General features: G+C 39.4%; 1 protein-coding gene across 5 annotated transcripts in view; it reads left to right on the top strand.

Annotated features, from left to right (window-relative positions):
* The window catches only part of SLC25A21 (solute carrier family 25 member 21), a 538,464-nt gene that overhangs the window by 376,708 nt on the left and 143,393 nt on the right, over window positions 1–18,363 (top strand). For 3 of the 5 annotated variants that reach the window (XM_070775472.1, XM_070775473.1, XM_070775470.1), the window contains one exon: window positions 15,120–15,203. The exons of the other annotated variants lie outside the window; for them this stretch is intronic. In XM_070775472.1, coding sequence (XP_070631573.1) covers window positions 15,120–15,203 — 84 coding nt within the window. The remainder of the gene's footprint in view (window positions 1–15,119; window positions 15,204–18,363) is intronic. 5 annotated transcript variants of the gene reach the window in all.

Genomic DNA, 18,363 nt, shown 5'->3' with positions numbered 1-18,363 from the left:
CCCCAGCTCATTTTCCTCCCTTCTTGTTGTCACCTGCCAGGGCTTCTCATTGACCAAATCCAACTGGAAGGCAGAGAACATAGTAGTCTTTTGATGTAATCAGTTCAGATCACCTCTCAGGGCAGTAAACAGGGTGGAGAAGAGTAGAGAGTGGGTATGAAGGAACAGACTGGAGAGATTTGGCACAAGTAGTGGCAGAGAACAGTAAGCAGTAGGCCCTGGGTTTGTGTCCTATTATACCAAGGCTGGGGCTGCTTCATCAAGGTCAGTGCTATGGAGAAGAAGGAAGTATGAGTAACCAGAAGGAGCTGTCTGCAGAGAGGACATGGAGAGAGACAGAGACAGTGCAGTGCTGATCTTTGGATCAGTTAAGGCAAATCTAGCTTCACTTTCACTTTTCACTTTCATGCATTGGAGAAGGAAATGGCAACCCACTCCAGTATTCTTGCCTGGAGAATCCCAGGGACAGAGGAGCCTAGTGGGCTGCTGTCTATGGGGTCGCACGGAGTTGGACATGACTGAAGCTACTTAGCAGCAGCAGCTGCAGTAACCAATAAACCAAATTTCAGTGGTTTACCCCCCACCAAGTATACTCATGCTGCTGCTGCAGCCTACCAGGCTCCTCCGTTCATGGGATTTTCCAGGCAAGAGTACTGGAGTGGGGTGCCATTGCCTTCTCCAAAGTATACTCATATAGTAGTCCAATTTAGGTTTCCTCAGTGTGTGATTTAATGATCCAGGCTCCTTCCATCTGGTGGCTCTGCACTAATTAGAGCTTGGGAGCTCTCTGCTTCCTTCTTGCAGGTGATACAGATTTGATGTAAGATGCAGGTAGTCTTGATGTAAAGGTATTTTGCAAGTGCCACTCAAAAGAAGCAATAAGATAGAGACTGGAGAAGCCCCACACTTCTTGAAAACCTCAGTCTGGAAGTACCATACATTACTTTTTCACTGAAAAGAACAAGTCAAATGACCTACACCAGGATGTACAGTGGGCTGGAGATGTACTTACTCTCTGGTTGTGTAGGTATCTCCTAGCATCAACTTTATACAAGGAATCACTTCCACAACAGCCCCTGATGGATTCCCACATCCCAGTCCCATTTCCCAGGAGACCAGGAGATTTCATGGCACCTCCTTAACACAGATGGTCTCTGTAGTAACCACTTCCCCCTGATATGACATGTGTCACGTGGCAGTCTTGGCAACCAAAGCCCTTGGTGAAGCCACATTCATTTAGCATAGGTATTGCAATATAAAAAAGGCATCTGTCAAAAAAAAAAAGGCATCTGTTTATTTCTTCAGATTTCTAGAATGTTTAAATCTGATATTTTAAAGAAAATTTTGTTTTTCTTCTTTGTATCTAAAAGTGTGATATCTCGATTGTATGCTTGTTTACCTGTACACATGTAAACTTTCATAAATTGTATAGCTTTTTAATTCTCATATAGTTAGCTTAAATTCAACCTGACCCAAGTAATATTAATATATATACATACATATTATAACATACTATACCATACATAGGGGCTTCCCTGATGGCTCAGAAGGTAAAGAAACTGCCTGCGATGCAGGAGACCTGGGTTCAATCCCCGGGTTAGAAAGATCCCTTAGAGAAGGGAATGACTACCTACTCCAGTATTCTTGCATGGAAAATTCCATGGACAGAGAAGCCTGGCTGGCTACAGTCCATGAGATTGCAAAGAGGTAGACACACTGAGAAATCAACAGTTTCACTCCACTTTCATACATACATACATACATATATGTGTGTGTGTATATATATATATACACGAGAACCAATCTTCATTGCAGAAAGTTCTCTTGGCATTATATATTTAAAGTTGTGAATATACTGACTTCACCATTGAAAATGCTCATTTCTCTACTCCTTTTATTCAAAAAAGTTGTCTGCCTTCAAGGGAATGAAAAAAAATAGGGACTACCTTCCATCTCTTCTATAAATTATATCAAGATTTCTTTTAATAGACATTTCAAAGTATGGAATTGCAGCTGTCCGGTGAGTTTTGCCAGAATCTGACCTAACACAAATGAGTAAGAGTGGGCTTAGCAGTTCCAGAAGTATTAGAAGTATTTGTACTGGGAAATACAGTATTTTACAGTGTTTTTTTCCCTTTCTTTTTTCCTTCCTTCCTCCCTCCCTCTATTTCTCTCTTTCTTTCTTTCTCTCCCCTTCCTTCTTTCTTCCTTCCTTTCCTCTTTCAAGTACCTCCTCTAGTGCAGTATCAGTAGAGCCAACAGAAAGCCATGGGGATTTGGCCAGATTTCTGAAAATATATATATTTTTAAAAAAGAAGTTTTCAAGCTAAACATGCATCTATGAGAGTCTAAATAACACACGCTACCAGTCTATAATGCAGAAATGGAAAACAAACATACAAAAAAACTAGAAGGGCATTTTATTTCAAGAAACAAACAAATGAAATCCACTAAACAAACAGGGAAGCAAAATGCAGAAGGAATCATTATGGCTGAGGTCAGCTGTGCAATGTGTCCTCATTGTGTTATAAATTAATTCTTGTTTGGCTTCCAGGAGCAATAGAACTCTTTATGAAGTCCTCAAAATGGAGGAATCCCAAAGAAATAGGCACATGGCAGCAGGGCCATCCTTCCACCAGGAGGAGAGACTGTAGCTGCCTGCGGTGCTCTCCTTCAGTGTGACCCCAACACCAGGGAGAGATACTAGAGGAAATCAGAGGCTGGCTGTCTGTTCTTCCTCTCAGCACAGCTCATTCTCAAGGAAAGTTCAAACTCAGCCAGAGGCCACTTATCTCAAAACCTCAGCTCTGACACAGAATTGAGACACAGATACAGAAATGGTCACTGGACAGCCAGCTTGTGTGTTTTACAGGGAAGGTACTGATGTCCGTGGGCCTGATTCATAGTATGGCCCCTCCAGCCCTCACCGAGAGGCATGACCCAGCTGGTTTATCTGGTCCTTGGTTCACTGCTGGGTGTAAGTGGTGAATTAAAGGTCATGGGAGGAATCCATCAGAGAAAAGTGGGAGAAGGAGAGGGAAGCAAGGAGAGTGCTTAGGGGCAGACACACTGATGGGCAAGAAAAGGTAGCTCAGTGCCTAGCAAGAAGGGAGTGAACAAAACCATGTCAGGAAAATCAAGAACTAGAAAAGCATTATGGGGCCATTAGTGCAATGACTAGCCTGCCAACACCTTGCAAGGCTTGATGAGATCATTGTGCAACAGGATGGGAGGGTGGTTTCTATTTAGAAGGTCCCTTCCAACCCCAGGCACTACAAAAATGATGTGTGTGGGGAGGGGTTCCCGGTGTGCTGTTCAAGGGAGCAAGCAAGAACACAACAAATCTGGGAATACTTGCCTGTTATTAATGTTTTAATGCTTCATGTTTGTCTCCTGTTAGAATGCAAACATCTGTAAGAAGGTCAGTGTCTAAGTTAAGCAGAGTCTCAAACCCAAGTGCCCCATACAGAATAGGCATTCTATAAGTGCTAGTTGGCTTGAATTCTCTGTAAATTTCACTGTATAAAAGAACACTTTTTTTATATATTCAGTTTTAAGATATCACTTGTGATGGGAGGGACTAAAACTCCAAATGTTTAAGTCTATTTTTCACACTTTAGAATTCATGATGATTAAATGAATGAGAGTGAGTGGAGTTTCACTGGAGACAACCAAAACGCACCCTAGCAAAATTCTGAAGGAGGGGTTTTAAACTCACATATTTACTATAGGTTTCTCACGTGGGTATTATTTTATGTGAATGTCTTATGTTTAGTCTTCAAGATTTTAGGGAGTCTAGATTAACCAAGATATCTGGTTATCTGAATCTTAAATTGTAGAACAGAGAGTTATTATTTAAAAAACTAATTGCTTTAAAAAGTGAAGTTAGCTTTATTTAGAAGCTGCTTAGTTGGAATTAGATCAGCATTTTATAAAATTAAATGACTTGCACTGTCTTGAAGTGCTTTGTTACCTGCCAAAGTACCCATCTATAATTCAACAAAAAGCACTGCTGCTGCTGCTAAGTCACGTCAGTCGTGTCCGACTCTGTGCGACCCCACAGACGGCAGCCCACCAGGCTCCCCCGTCCCTGGGATTCTCCAGGCAAGAACACTGGAGTGGGTTGCCATTTTATTAAACATTTGGTTAGTTAGTGAAACACAGATTTCTGTACAAGTTCTGTGAACAAGTTAGGCCTTCTCCTGGGTGGGAATAATTCACATATCTTTTCTGCTTCTAGCATTCTAAGTGATTATTAATTCTTTTTAGCATATTATTTGATGATGATAATGAAACCACATCCTTCCACAAGGGCACTCTCGAGCATGGGTTCATTGACATAATGGAGTGTTCATCCTTAAAAGTTATTAGTTGAGAGAAGGAGAAAGTGAGCAAAAGAATTTACAGAGTTAGTAGATAGTGGCCTTGACAATATTTTCCAGGCACATATTGGGCACTTAAAACACTTGGAAATAAATCTCACAGAATAGATGCTAGATAAACATGGAAAGGGTTTTTTTGATCCAGAATCTATCAGTCCAGCTGTCTACAATGAGAGGGCTGAAAGGAATCACTTGATGTCTTTGCTCTTCAAATAGAATTGAAAATTTTCTACCAAAGATGCCCTGCCCACTTTCCCCAGGCAGAGATTTCTCTCCATCCATAGTGTACACCCCTGACACGGAGAGATTGAATTAAGTGGACTCAGTTGCCTTTCATTTGGTGATGTGCACGTAACATTATTCCCTTTTTAACAACTGAAAAAGCTTGGGTTCAGAATAGTGATTTTTACTGATCTTTCACTGAGTTAGAGAGACAAATTTCTAGTACAACTGAGAGACTCCAGGGAAACCTACTCCCTCCAGTCTGATGCCTTTGTAGCTCCAGGCTGATACTTTTCTTTTTTTTTTTTTTTTCATTTTTCAAGTGATTTTAACCCTATAAATAGAAGGAACTGTGAAACTCCACCCTGAGATGAGAAGAAAAATGTAAAAATGCAATCAGAGTTAAAAGTGGTTTATAAGTAAGCAGGATTATTACTATTTTGGGGTCATTTTCAGGTCCTGTCCACCTATGAAATGCTTTTGAAAACTGTGTCCTCATTTGGAATCAATAATTCACTCATATCTTGGTAACATATGAGGTCAATCTTGATATAAAAATATAAACTTCCCTTCCTCAACTTTGATAAGCACATGCATGTTTTCTTCATTAATAGCCAAATTTATTATCTCCATTCTTCAAATTTCTTTCTAGCATAAGCATTTATGCTTATGAACACAAAGAAACCACCCACACTTTTCATCTTTCTTTCTTTGACATTATTGAAAAGCAGCCTTTCTTATCAATACTAAGTAAACTATAAAATAGGCACATTTGATAAGTTAAAATAACAGGCATTGTATATATTAGGTCTCTAGGGACATCTTCTCTGACATTCCCCCTCACTGGGACCCAGGCTTATGGTCTCTAATGCATAATTAATTTCTGACAAGTGGCTGTGTTCCCAGGGCCACCGAAAAGATTCTGGTAGATTTGACTGTTTTTTAATTCCCTGTTCTGGAAATCTTTTATGAAGGCTAGAAACCAAGAATTTCAGTACCATCCAGAGCAATGAGCCAAGGTTCAAGAATGCTGAGGTAAGAATGAAGTCATGCGGTCTGCTGTCCTGAGGTGGTAGGTGCTATTGGTGAACATCAAGGAAAGTTGTGAACCCAAGTTGGGAGGGCTGGAAAGGGGAGGACCAGAGAGAGAAAAGACAGAGCTAACTTTTTTTTGGCGGGGAGCAGGGGGGTGTTCAAATTTTTTAAAACTGCTATTATTTTGGGACTATGGGGAAACTGTGATACGTATCATGACTGTGGTTATTTTAATATTTGATTGCTGAATTTGATGTAGCCCTCTCTGTGTTCATCACCTTGGTAATGGGTTTTATTTCCAATCTGTGATCCATCCCGCTTATTTCCCAAGTACAATTTGGTTTCATGCTAGTCAGCCACTGTAATGGCCAGCCTGGGTTAATGTGCTTGGGAAATATAGATAGGTGTGTTCGGGTGTGAGGTCATTTGTTGGCATTAAGAGTGAATTTTAATTCAATATAGATATGATACCTACACATATATGTCTTTTCAAAGAGTGGTAGCATTACAATCTGATATTAAGCATAGTTTTATAATGTGATGGGTAGTTTACAAAGCAAAACGACTGAAAGACATGCTAGTCAAACTTTTGTTTAATTGAGACCAGTTTATGCTTGGAGCATTTTAATCATATAGCTCTGTCAATTAGCCTGTTTTACTGCTTGTGGTTTAACATTATTAGATTTAGGTTGTAATCTCTAATGATCATTTGTCTCTGACTTGTTAACTAGCATATTTTCATTAAAATAAATTGTAGAATTATATTGTCAGCATACTTAGTTATTATCCCTTAAGTAATAAAAATAACTGGAAGAACTTGTGCCAGACGGTAGAATAAACTCTCTTATCATGATTCATTTTACAATGTCAAATTTTACCCAGGTCCAAAATACTAAGAATACCTTATAATTGTGTAAGATGTATGAAACTAGATCTATTTCATCACATTAATCAGGACACATAGGTAAATGTTTATTGCAACAAAATTTGTGGTTAACAAAATGATGAGCCATTTACTGGATATTTAAGTGTCCTGTCAAAGTGTGAATTGTACAATGTACAGTCACAGGCTATCAGGTTTTAAATCTCCCTGGCTTGTGAAAGGAGACTGCAATTAGAGGTGTCTTGGATCACAGGAAATCACCGAAAGTATAATCAGGCTATCTGGGTTGATCTGATATTTCAGAAAGATAATATTTTTGAGGCTTTGTTCAAAAACATGTTCAAAATTACATGGCACAGAAGATTTCCCTCACTTTTGTGGCCTTGCCAAGATGTTATTACCTTATCTGTAGTAATTATCTAGGTTGAATGAGCACTCCAGGTTACATGTTTCTTCAAAATTATAAACTGTTTTATAATAACACAGAGAAATTTATTGGTCTTCTTTACAATATCATAAACACTAAGCCAAAGCGTAGCCCAACCCACGTATTCCTAGTAAAGACATTCAGACTTTAAACAGACAAAGGACATCTTAATTTTTACCAGGGAAAGGCACCTGCTTCTTATATAACGAGACTCTCTCTTAGATGACTGAGCAACCATCAGAAGAAGTATCTTTTCCCCCCAGAACTGTCAGGATAATCTGATGAGCAGCCAAATATGTGAGTACAGCTTTTGAACTTCAGTCAGTGATCACTGCTGAGGCAGAGCCAAACTCATGACCCTTGTGGATTTGTTAGCATTATTTTAGGGTGTTAATTGATGCCAGGCCTAGACTTTGACTAGATTGTGAACCCAGCAAGCAAAGGCAATGCTTAAACTGCAGATGGACTAAATTCCTAGAATCTCTATTAAATATTGTGTCCTGTCTTATTCTTATTTTATAACTAATTACTACATCTCCCTGTACCTGCCCCGCCGCCCACATGTATTCCATTCGTGAAAGCAGGACCTGTGGTTTTCATTGTTGGGTCTCCCAAACTCTTAACCTTGCCCCTTCTGCTGATGGAGGTCTCGGGAAAAGTTGAGACCAAAATCTGGATCTGGAACTGTAAACCACACCCTTCCAACATGATTAAAGGGCTCTTAATGGCACCCCACTCCAGTACTCTTGCCTGGAAAATCCCATGGACGGAGGAGCCTGGTAGGCTGTAGTCCATGGGGTCTCGAAGAGTCGGACACAACTGAGCGACTTCACTTTCACTTTTCACTTTCATTCATTGGAGGAGGAAATGGCAACCCACTCCAGTGTTCTTGCCTGGAGAATCCCAGGGACGGGGGAGCCTGGTGGGCTGCCATCTATGGGGTCGCACAGAGTCGGACACAACTGAAGCGACTTAGCAGCAGCAGCATGTTCATCATGGCTAAGGCAACGGTATGTGGATTTTTGTTATATTTAATCTGAAGTAAAACAAAATACCCATCGCTAAGATTTTTTAAAAATTACCATTCACCATCACCAGGGACTTAAGATTAGAACAAGAAGGCTATGGACAATAGAGAAATGTTAGAAAAAAACCTTTTTCCTCATCACTTGCTAAAGAAGACTGACAGACTCATGTCCTAAGTCAGCAGCCTCAACTCTCCACCACCCGATGTGGTGACTGCAGGGATGACTTTGCAGGGATGACTGCAATGGCTCCTTCCCCCTTCAGTTCAATGGCTAGCCTCTCATGGGAAGGGGTATTCTCTTGCGGAAGCTTCAGTGTAGGGTAATTTTTCAGAGTACAGGAAACAACATACTTGGTGGGAATTTCTCTACAGATGTGCTTTATAGGGCCTTTCTCCAAAGTTTGTAAGGTAGGCATGCACACCTGAATTTCAAAGTCTCAGACGTGTCTTTGCGTGTTCAGTAATTTGGCCATGCTCAACCAACCAGTAAGCAAGCAAACATACTCTGTAGGAACAACGTCTTATTTCAGTAAGATAGGCTAATTACAGTGAATTAGAACCTTTATTTAATCTTCCTACAGTTATCCTTTTAATGTGTTCTGTAATTGCAAACCTTTAGTCTGTTAATCTCTGATTCATTAGTGGGTTTCTTAAGTGTTATTAAGGAGCACGTGTAACATTCTGGTAATTACTGATAATCTTTGTTCACAGCACATTTACAAAGATCTCTGCAGGGAGTTTCCTTAGGCTCATCACCACTTATTGTCAGTGTACAATTTTTATTAGCAGTCTCTCACCCTTATAAAATATGGAATTTGGGGTTTTACAAAGCAAAATGAAATGTTTCTTATCTCTTATGGCTAACAAAGTCCAGTGTTAAGTCAGTATGTCACTGTCCCTTCAAAGTCAAGTGTCGTCTAGTGTCTGTGGTGACATTTTACCACCGAGAAGAAAGGTCAAGAGGGATTCAATTATAGTTCTCACCAGTTTACACTATTTTTTGGCGGCAGCACTGGAAGCAAAACTAGTGTTTCCTAGTCAGTGTCTCAGTTTCCCAAGCACCGCATCTCCCTTAACACAAAGGTGTAGGTTTTATGGGGCAGCGCGTGATGATAGCATAAAAGTCCACTCAGGGAGAGGAGAACCACTAGGGGCTGTCTCTGGTGGTAAAGGTATCCATGCATCCCCACCCTAAACAAAACCGAATCTTTCTGCCTCTTCCTTGACACCTGAAACCCCTGTAACAGGGGACAAGTTCTGGAAGAGAGCATATCAAATTAAAAACCACAGTGTATGCGTGCTCAGTCACTTTGGTTGTGTCTGACTCTTTAAGACCCCATGGACTGTAGCCCACTAGGCTCCTCTGTCCATGGGATTTTCTTGGCAAGAATACTGGAGTGGGCTGCCATATCCTCCTCCATGGAATCTTCCTGACCCAGGGATTGAAGCTGCATCTCTTGCATCTCCTGCATTGCAGGTGGAATCTTTACCCACTGAGCCACCTGGGAAGCCCAAAAAGACACAATAAGGATAAATAATTGGTGTGAATGCTCTTCTAAGAGCAAGGTAGGAGAGAGCATTAGGATATTCCTGGACCAGAAAAGGATCTGGAGATGATGCTAAAAATAAAACCCACCTGTCTCACTGCTTTGCTTAGGATTGGTGGCAGTGCAAAAGAGATGAGTTAGGATGGCTTTTGCCCAACTTCCAAATCCTCTTTGTTTCCCAGCCCTAAAGCACCACAAATAATCATACAATCTAACTAAATGCAAAGTATATGCTATGCAAATATAGCTTCAGAACAAGTCTTATCGCCTACCCTAATCTGACTTTTGGCAACTCAATTGCCACCATTCATATAAGTATATAGATCACATATACCTGTATATATACATATATTTATGTGCATGTGTGTGTGCCCTGAAGCCTCCACTTCCCAGTATAGACACTGTCGGCCAACAGTAGATGAAGATGATAGATATAAAATTTACTTTGAAAATAAAGGCATTGTATAAGTTTGAGATTTAGGAATTTTCAAAGAATTCATTCTATAGCTTTTAAGGCAGCAAAATTGTTGTATTTCTCAAGATGTATCTTTCTTGTGGTACCTTAGAAAGTGCTTAGACACTTTCTGAATGAATGCCTAAAGCAGCATTTCTAACCATGCTAAAAATCAGCAAGAGACTTTGGTATCACTAAGTCCACCAGTAAGTTAGGGGAAATACTGCAGTAATAGTTCTTGACCAGTTTAAAGAAAAATACTTTAGTGAGTGAGAACATTCTTTGGCTTTTAAAAATATGCTTATACACTTGCTTATGAACATCGAGCAGCTCTTCCTTGCCCTGTGGAAACTACAACAGTAACTTGCTTCATACTAACATCTATGGTGCAAGAGATGGTAGGGCCGTTTCCTTCCACCTCCAAGAGAGTGCAATACCAGGCTCCCTGGCCCCACAGCGCACGAGACCGCTAACTTCTGGGCAATGGACCATATGGTCTGAGCCACACTCCTCTCCCTGTGTTTCATTCTGACCTGATATTAGGCACTGAATATTTCTTAAGTATTACTCCATTGTCCAATTTGCCCATCTGGCAGCAAGTTTTCATTCTAATAAAAAGACGTTACTCAGATGGAGATTCCAGATGTGTCTAAGCTGCTTTTATTAGGACAATGGGAAAGTCCAATCTTTTCTTCTAAACACAATCAGGAGTAGTGTGGCTTTGCCTTTGTAATTTTACAAAGAGTTGTATTACGTAACTGGAAAATTGTCTCCCCGAGCATAGAGAGAATTTGTTAGCACAGAATGCAGCTTGGAAAATGCTGATGTAAAGCCTCAATCCAAGAGAGAAACCTTTTAAGTTGCTGAAATGTAATGGAGAGGAAGAAGGAAATTGCTATTTTACATGATTGGCCAAAATGCACTGTAATTATATCGACTTGAAACAGAGTCCTTAGAAGAACTGATAACTCTGTGATCAGAATAAGTCATGTGTAGTGGAACTAAATGCAGCATGGACCTTCTCTGCAGAGAGTAGACATGCCAGTATGTGAGATGTGCAGTAGAAGAGACAGCTGTACTTGCCCTAGCCTGCTTACTGGGACCTCCAGCTGCTTCAGGAGAGTAAGGAATGGTGGGAGGTTTCATGGAAGAATTAGTATTTCCCATGTCTGCCCATCCTTTTGCACTGCTCTACAACGTAGCCTGTGGACTCTCCTCCTCATGCGATACTATTTTGATTTGCCACTCCTGTTTGTAAGGATCACAGCATCACTCATCAGACAGATAGCTTCTAAATGGAACACTCCTCAAAGATTCCAGCAACTGTCCTTGCTGCCAGTTTTGAAGTGGGAGGATAAAGTTTAATCACAGGACTTCCCTGTAGCTCAACCGATAAAGAATCTGCCTGCAATGCAGGAGACCAGGGTTAAATCCCTAGGTCAGGAAGATCCTCTGGAGAAGGGAATGGCAGTCCACTCCAGTATTCTTGCCTGGAGAATCCCATGGACAGAGAAGCCTGGCAGGCTACAACCTGTGGGGTTGCAAAGAGTCGGACCCGACTGAGTGACTAAGACACACAAACACACAAAGTTTAATCACATATATTTAGCCCGAATATATACTCCTCATTTTCTCTTTTCCCTCTAATGTTTCTGTATAGTACTATAATATTTTCAGTTGGCCACAGATGGGAGATCATCTCTCCTAAGAGTAATACTAGTGTTTATTCAGCACTAGCAAAACTCATTGGCTGACATGTGATACTCCAAAATATATTCCTAAACATTCCTTGCATATGGTAATCATCTATTTGTATATCTCCTTCACTTAACTATAAGCTTCTAAAGGGCAGGATTATGTCTAATTTTCTTCAAAATGTCCCAAATAGTGGAGTAACTAATAGTAAGTATTCAGGAATTCATTAACTGAGAATAGTGTATTGGAAATATCTGTTTGGATACTGAAAAAAGAAAGAAATCGCAACCAGTGAGTGAAATACTAAACTTCCAATAACCAAGTTAGATAACTAGTTAATTAAGAAATAATTGCACCCTGTGTTTTATTTTTGCATAAGCTAAGAGAGCACCCACCTTGGTATTATTGGAACACGCAGACATCATAGACGAACCTGATATCTCTAACCCCATCAGTAAGAGAGGAGCTAAGGTCGATTTTCTTGCCATTAGGAGTCAGTTACTTTGGTCCTTCGGCTGACTCACAGTTCCCTCTAGGACGGATCACATGACTGTGAGATGGCCACAGAGTTAGCTGAAATGCTGAGGAGCAGGAATATTGGTTGCTGACTTGATCTCATAAACACCATCCTCTAACCTGCTCAGGTCTCCACCCATCGTGGGCAGCTGAATGCCACCAGCAGGGTGCTGAAACATCCATCCTAAAGGAAATGCAGGAGGTTGTCATGGTAGGAAATCTTTTCCTTCACGTCTCTTAAGAGGACATCTTTTCCTCTCTCATTTCCCCACTGGAATGCTTCCTCTTTCTTACTCTTTTTGCCTCTCTGAATCCTACAGGAGCAGCTTCAATCCCTTCTGCTTCATCAGATCCTTCCTGACTCTGCAGAAAGCAGTAATTGCTCCCTCTGATGAATTCCTGGGCAACTTATGCTGATGCTACTTGACATTTTGGATAGTTTTCCTTATATTATCAGTTGTTTTTTTCTCGTGCTTCTCAAGAGTGAGGATAATTCCCTGGGTTTTTGTAAAATCCATAGCATCTTATTTCATATGGCAAATATTAAAAAAAAAAATACTTGGTAATTTGGGAGAAAAGCATCTAGACAGGAATTTGACAAAGGTTAATGAACTTCAGGGATTCCCAGGTGGCTCAGTGATAAAGAATTCACCTGCCAATGCAGGAGGCATGGGTTTGATCCCTGGGTCAGGAAGATCCCCTGGAGAAGAAAACTGGAAACCACCTCCAGTATTGTTGCTTGGGAAATTCTGTGGACAGAGGAGCCTGGCAGGCTACAGTCCATAGGGTCAGAAACAGTCAGACACAACTGAGTGACTGAGCACACACAAATCTATGGAGTCAGAAAGAGTTGGACACAGCGGAGTGACTGAGCACACATGCATGCAAACTTTGGCAATACTAAATCTAGGACTTACTATTGTTGCTTTCTGGGTTGATGAGGATCAAGAGAGGATCATGTTAAATGTATCATTTAAAAAAAGTTTGATTTAAAGACAAAAAGGATCACCCAACAAGCTCACCTCTTTTATGACATTTCTCTTAACCTCCATTCATATTCTGGCATGGTTATCTTCACCCAGACTGTCATAATTGCCTTCATCATTGTTCTGCCCTCCATACTCCCATTCTAATCCACCCAATCAGACAATAAATATTTTATTAGGAATTTGTATGTTTCAAGTAATCTACTGAAGAAAGATGAGAGCCAAAGAATTGATGTTTTTGAACTGTGGTGTTGGAGAAGACTCTTGAGAGTCCCCTTGGACTGCAAGGAGATCCAACCAATCCATCCTAAAGGAGATCAGTCCTGGGTGTTCATTGGAAGGACTGATGCTGAAGCTGAAACTACAATACTTTGGCCAACTGATGCAAAGAGTTGACTCATTGGAAAAGACCCTGATGCTGGGAGGGTTTGGGAGCAGGAGGAGAAGGGGACGACAGAGGATGAGATGGCTGGATGGCGTCACCGACTCGATGGACATGAGTTTGGGTAAATTCCGGGAGTTAGTGATGGACAGGGAGGCCTGGCGTGCTGCAATTCATGGGGTCGCAAAGAGTCGGACACGACTGAGCGACTGAACTGAACTAGAAGAATCAGTTCCCTCATCTTAGTATGGCAACTCTCCTGCACAATCACGTTCAGCAACTCTCCACTTTACAAAGTCAAATGTAATCCAGCCTCACTTGCCAGCCTTATCATGTACTGTTCTTTCCAACCACTTCAAGCAAAGCAAAATAGTCTCTCTTTTCTGTGATGTATGTGTTAGTTTTCAGCTTAATTCCCTGGGGCCTAGAACTATAAAATAAATCACTCTCAGAGGTAGAAGTTGTGATCATGTCATAAATCCAACAATCTGAGAAAAGCATCTCAGAGTAGACACTATTAGAGGTATATCTGAGAATTTCTATTTTTAAAGGCTTGCTAAAACTTTGGAGGGATGTACAGAAGGGGGAAGGGCCTTACCTTAGAGTTGGGACAAGGAAGTTAAACACAAGGGGTAGACAGACAGCAGCCTACCAGGCTTGTCCATCCATGGAATTTTCCAGGCAAGAGTACCAGAGTGGGATGCCATTGCCTTCTCCAGACAGACTAAAGAAAACCAAAAATGAAGAGCCAGGATATAGGGAAATGAGAGCACTTGTCATAAATCTCATTAAAAACAAACCCCCAGGTAAGATACCAAATAATAAGTCAAGACTTTCATACTGGAAACTTTCACATTTTGAAGGTTAGAATTCTGAGATGCACAATCATACCCAAAAAGAAGGAAAAAAAGAATTTTGTTTAAGCACACAAACTACATGTGGAGCCCTGTGCTTCTGTGCAAGTCCAGGCAATCTGAACTACTCCTAATAATCAACTCTGCTCCATCATGAAGTCTTGATAGTAAATGGTATCACGGTATGCCCTGAACTCTTGCTCCAAACAAGGGCTCCTGTCTGCCAGAATGAATTCCAAATTCATCATCAGGATCAAAGTTAGGCCATATTAGCTGCTCTGTATTTTTAACCTTTGTATTAAATTACCATCAAAGAGCACTAATTAAGATAAGAAATAGAGCTACTTATTTGTTTCATATGCATCTTCAGATTTCTGAGTTATACATTAAAACAATCTATGACATATGCATGTGGTTTTCACAAAGGAAAAAAGCATAAATGCCTCAGGGTGCATCTGCCTAAGAAACAGATGGAAAAACACACTTTTTGCAGTTCCATTAAAGCATAGAGAAATATTATAATTTTAAAGGCTACAAAAATAAGGTAAAGATTATATGAGGCAAATAAATCAGTAAAATCTATAGTAAAAGCCAGAATATTTTAGGTTAATCTGAAAAGGCTGAGTCTCCTAAGACTTTGAAAAATGAGAAAAGCCATTTGGCGAAATCTTTAACTTGGATTTTTTTGTTTGTTTGATTTTGTTTCTAGGTTCCAGATTCAGAGGTGTACAACCGATCCAAACAGTTATAAAAGCTTAGGAGACAGCTTTCGAATGATTTTCCGCACGGAAGGGTATGTAAGGTTCTTCACACAATCTCTGTGTTGATGTAGGCATTTTAATATATTACTACATAAAACATTTTCTCATTTTGAATGATTTCTTTTCCTAGTCTTCGAAGGGAAAAATATTGAAAAGGGTGTTTTTCTGTTTTTGTGCATATTTTTCCTGATGATACAGTTGAAAATTAAATATGTATATGATAGAAACTCTCTGGAGGAGGGCATGGCAACCCACTCCGGTATTCTTGCCTGGAGAATCCCATGGACAGAGGAGCCTGAGGGGCTACAGTCATGAGGTCACAGAGAGTCGAACATGATTGAAGTGACTCAGCACTCACGCATACATGATAACTACCTCAAAAAGGATATTAATAATATCCTTTATTAAAAATAATTTGATGACTGTAGGACAATTTTTAATTTGTGCTGTTAAAGCTTTTCAAAGTTCTTATAACTGGAAATGTCTAAATGTGATAGTTGTTTATTTTGTTTTTTAAATATAGTGCCCAAATGTGTTCCTTGTTTGCATTCTGGTTTATGAATATTCTATCAAAACATACTGTTGTCAAAAACTGATGTGTCAAGTTCATCATCCTGTCTAGTAGATGATCAGATAAATAGGATATTTTTGTTACATAAACTAAAATTGTCTTTGATGTATAGATTCAGTTAAAGATTCTGTCGAGCATAAATAATTTTACAAAGGATTTTAGATTTGCGTTTTGAAGTTATTTTCATACGAGAATTGGTTGACAATAATAATTATACCAAAATGATAACAGTAATAATGCTGCTGCTGCTAAGTCACTTCAGTCATGTCCGACTCTACGCAACCCCATCGACGGCAGCCCACCAGGCTCCCCCATCCCTAGGATTTTCCAGGCAAGAACACTGGAGTGGGTTGCCATTTCCTTCTCCAACACATGAAAGTGAAAAGTGAAATTGAAGTCACTCAGTGGTGTCCGACTCTTAGCGACCACATGGACTGCAGCCTACCAGGCTCCTCCATCCATGGGATTTTCCAGGCAAGAGTACAGGAGTGGGGTGCCATTGCCTTCTCCAACAGTAATAATAACAACTAGTATATATTTAGCCTTTACTATGCACTAGGAATTTTCCATATAGCTCTTTGAGGTAGGTTCTGTGAGCATCCATTCAAGTTAGACAGATGAAGAAACCAAGATTCAGAAAAGTTAATTTTCACATATCTGGTAAATTATGAATCTTGGACTCAAATCAAGTCAACTTTCCCCCAAAGTCCATGTTCCTAACCTCTGTAGTTCACTATCTTTCTTAGCAGAATTTACTGGGGATACTGTTTTGCTAATTGTTCATTTCAGTTAAACGTATATCATTGATGTTGTTCCATACCAATATGTTCTTTTGAACAACAGCATAGTAATTTATTTATCTACATACTGCAGCTTGTTAAATTAATCCCCTTTGGTGGCCCACTAGGTTGTTTCCAGATTTTTACTATTAAACAACAGTACAGTATATATTCTTATACTATTTTTTTACTTTTTTAATTTCTGTTTTTAAAAGTTGCTAGCTATGGACTTATCAAATGAGATGCACACCTTATATCACATATGTTGCCAAATTATCTTCCAAAATGTATGTACTGACTTAGAATTTGAGAGTTTTCACTTCTCCACACTCTCTCAAACACTGGACCATATCAATCATTATTTGATATATCTGTTACTCATGTGCATCTCCTGTTTATAATCTAACAGATAAAAAAGAAAACTGTCATAATAAAATTCTGCTGATGGGGTCGAGCATACTTTTATATCATTGTCATTTTTTCCATGAATTGCATATTTGTGTCCTTTGCCCATTTCTCTTAGGTTAGATATTTTTATTAATTTTTATTAATTTATTTAACTATTATGTAAATTATAAATTTCTCCTAACTTGCTCTTTGTCTTACAACTATAATATCTTAAACCTTTCAGAAGTTTGTGATCTTTGAAGATTGTGATTTTGTGATTAGATCTGTTTTCCTTTGTGATATGTGATGGCACATTAAAAAAGGACATCCTCAAACCCCAAGATCATAAACATTTACATTCGAATCTTTAATCTATCTGAAATTTGTTTTTAGTGTGCAGTGTGGCACATAGGAATCAAATTTATTATCAAATGGTTAGTCAACTGTCCAAATGCCACTGGTTAAAAATTCTATTCCTTATTCACTAATTAGAAATGCTAGTTTGTTTGTCTAATTAAACTTGCACATATTTATCATTTAAATTTTCTATTTGGTTTCTCCATTTTCTGTTCTGTTTCACTAATTTCTCTGTCTCTATGCAAGTGCCATACTATTTTAGTTATTTTATTTTTAGAGTATTTCAGGAATATGTAAAAACATGGCCTACAGGGTAAAGTCTAAACTTCTTATTAGGTGTACAGAGCCCTTCCTAGGATGGCCTCCCTTCTCCAGGCTCATTCCCCATGCACAGGTCTGTTATATAGCAGGCACCACCCTAATTTACTGAGCTTGTTTTCTATCTCTCCTCTCCCACCCTAAGAATACATTTCGCTAATAGCTATGTCTCACTTCCCTCGTATTCCCTATGCCCGCGTTTGGCACTAAGTAGAGATACTCGGTAAAGGTATGTTGAACAAATGAATGAAAGTCATCACACCAACATCATGATGATGCAAAACAAAGAAAAAAGATGATAATTCTTGCTACTGACCACTTCCTCTGAAGCAATGAAGGCTGGTTAAATATTTTGAGGTCATCTAATGACAGAGAATCAGCAAATTCTTGCTGTTCCTCTGGAGATGTGGTACCTGTCATTGATAATATACCTGCATTTATGGTAATTAGGATCAAAATCATGTTCATTTTACCCAATAAATATATATAAAGTTAAAGAAACCATAGTGTATTATATAGTCAGTAAAAGTATCTCTTTCCTGTAAAACAATAATGTCAGCATTACCCAGTTCTGTAAACTGTAACAGATATCTCTGAATTGGATGTGGGAATTCCTTAGCCAGACTCTTCATTTCAAGTGTGTTTTAGGAAGAATTGAATGTTTCTGCTTTGATATCAAGTAATATAACAAACATACAGTATGTGTGGTCCTTGCATAGTAAAATTGGCCTTTTCCCTCGACTGTACGTTTAATTGCTTCTAAAGCAAATTGACGTTCTT

The sequence above is a fragment of the Bos indicus genome, chromosome 21 (assembly GCF_029378745.1).
Source record: "Bos indicus isolate NIAB-ARS_2022 breed Sahiwal x Tharparkar chromosome 21, NIAB-ARS_B.indTharparkar_mat_pri_1.0, whole genome shotgun sequence".
NCBI classification, from domain to species: Eukaryota; Metazoa; Chordata; class Mammalia; order Artiodactyla; family Bovidae; genus Bos; species Bos indicus.
Note: the sequence above shows the minus strand (reverse complement) of the source record. Positions and strands in the feature narration are given on the sequence as shown.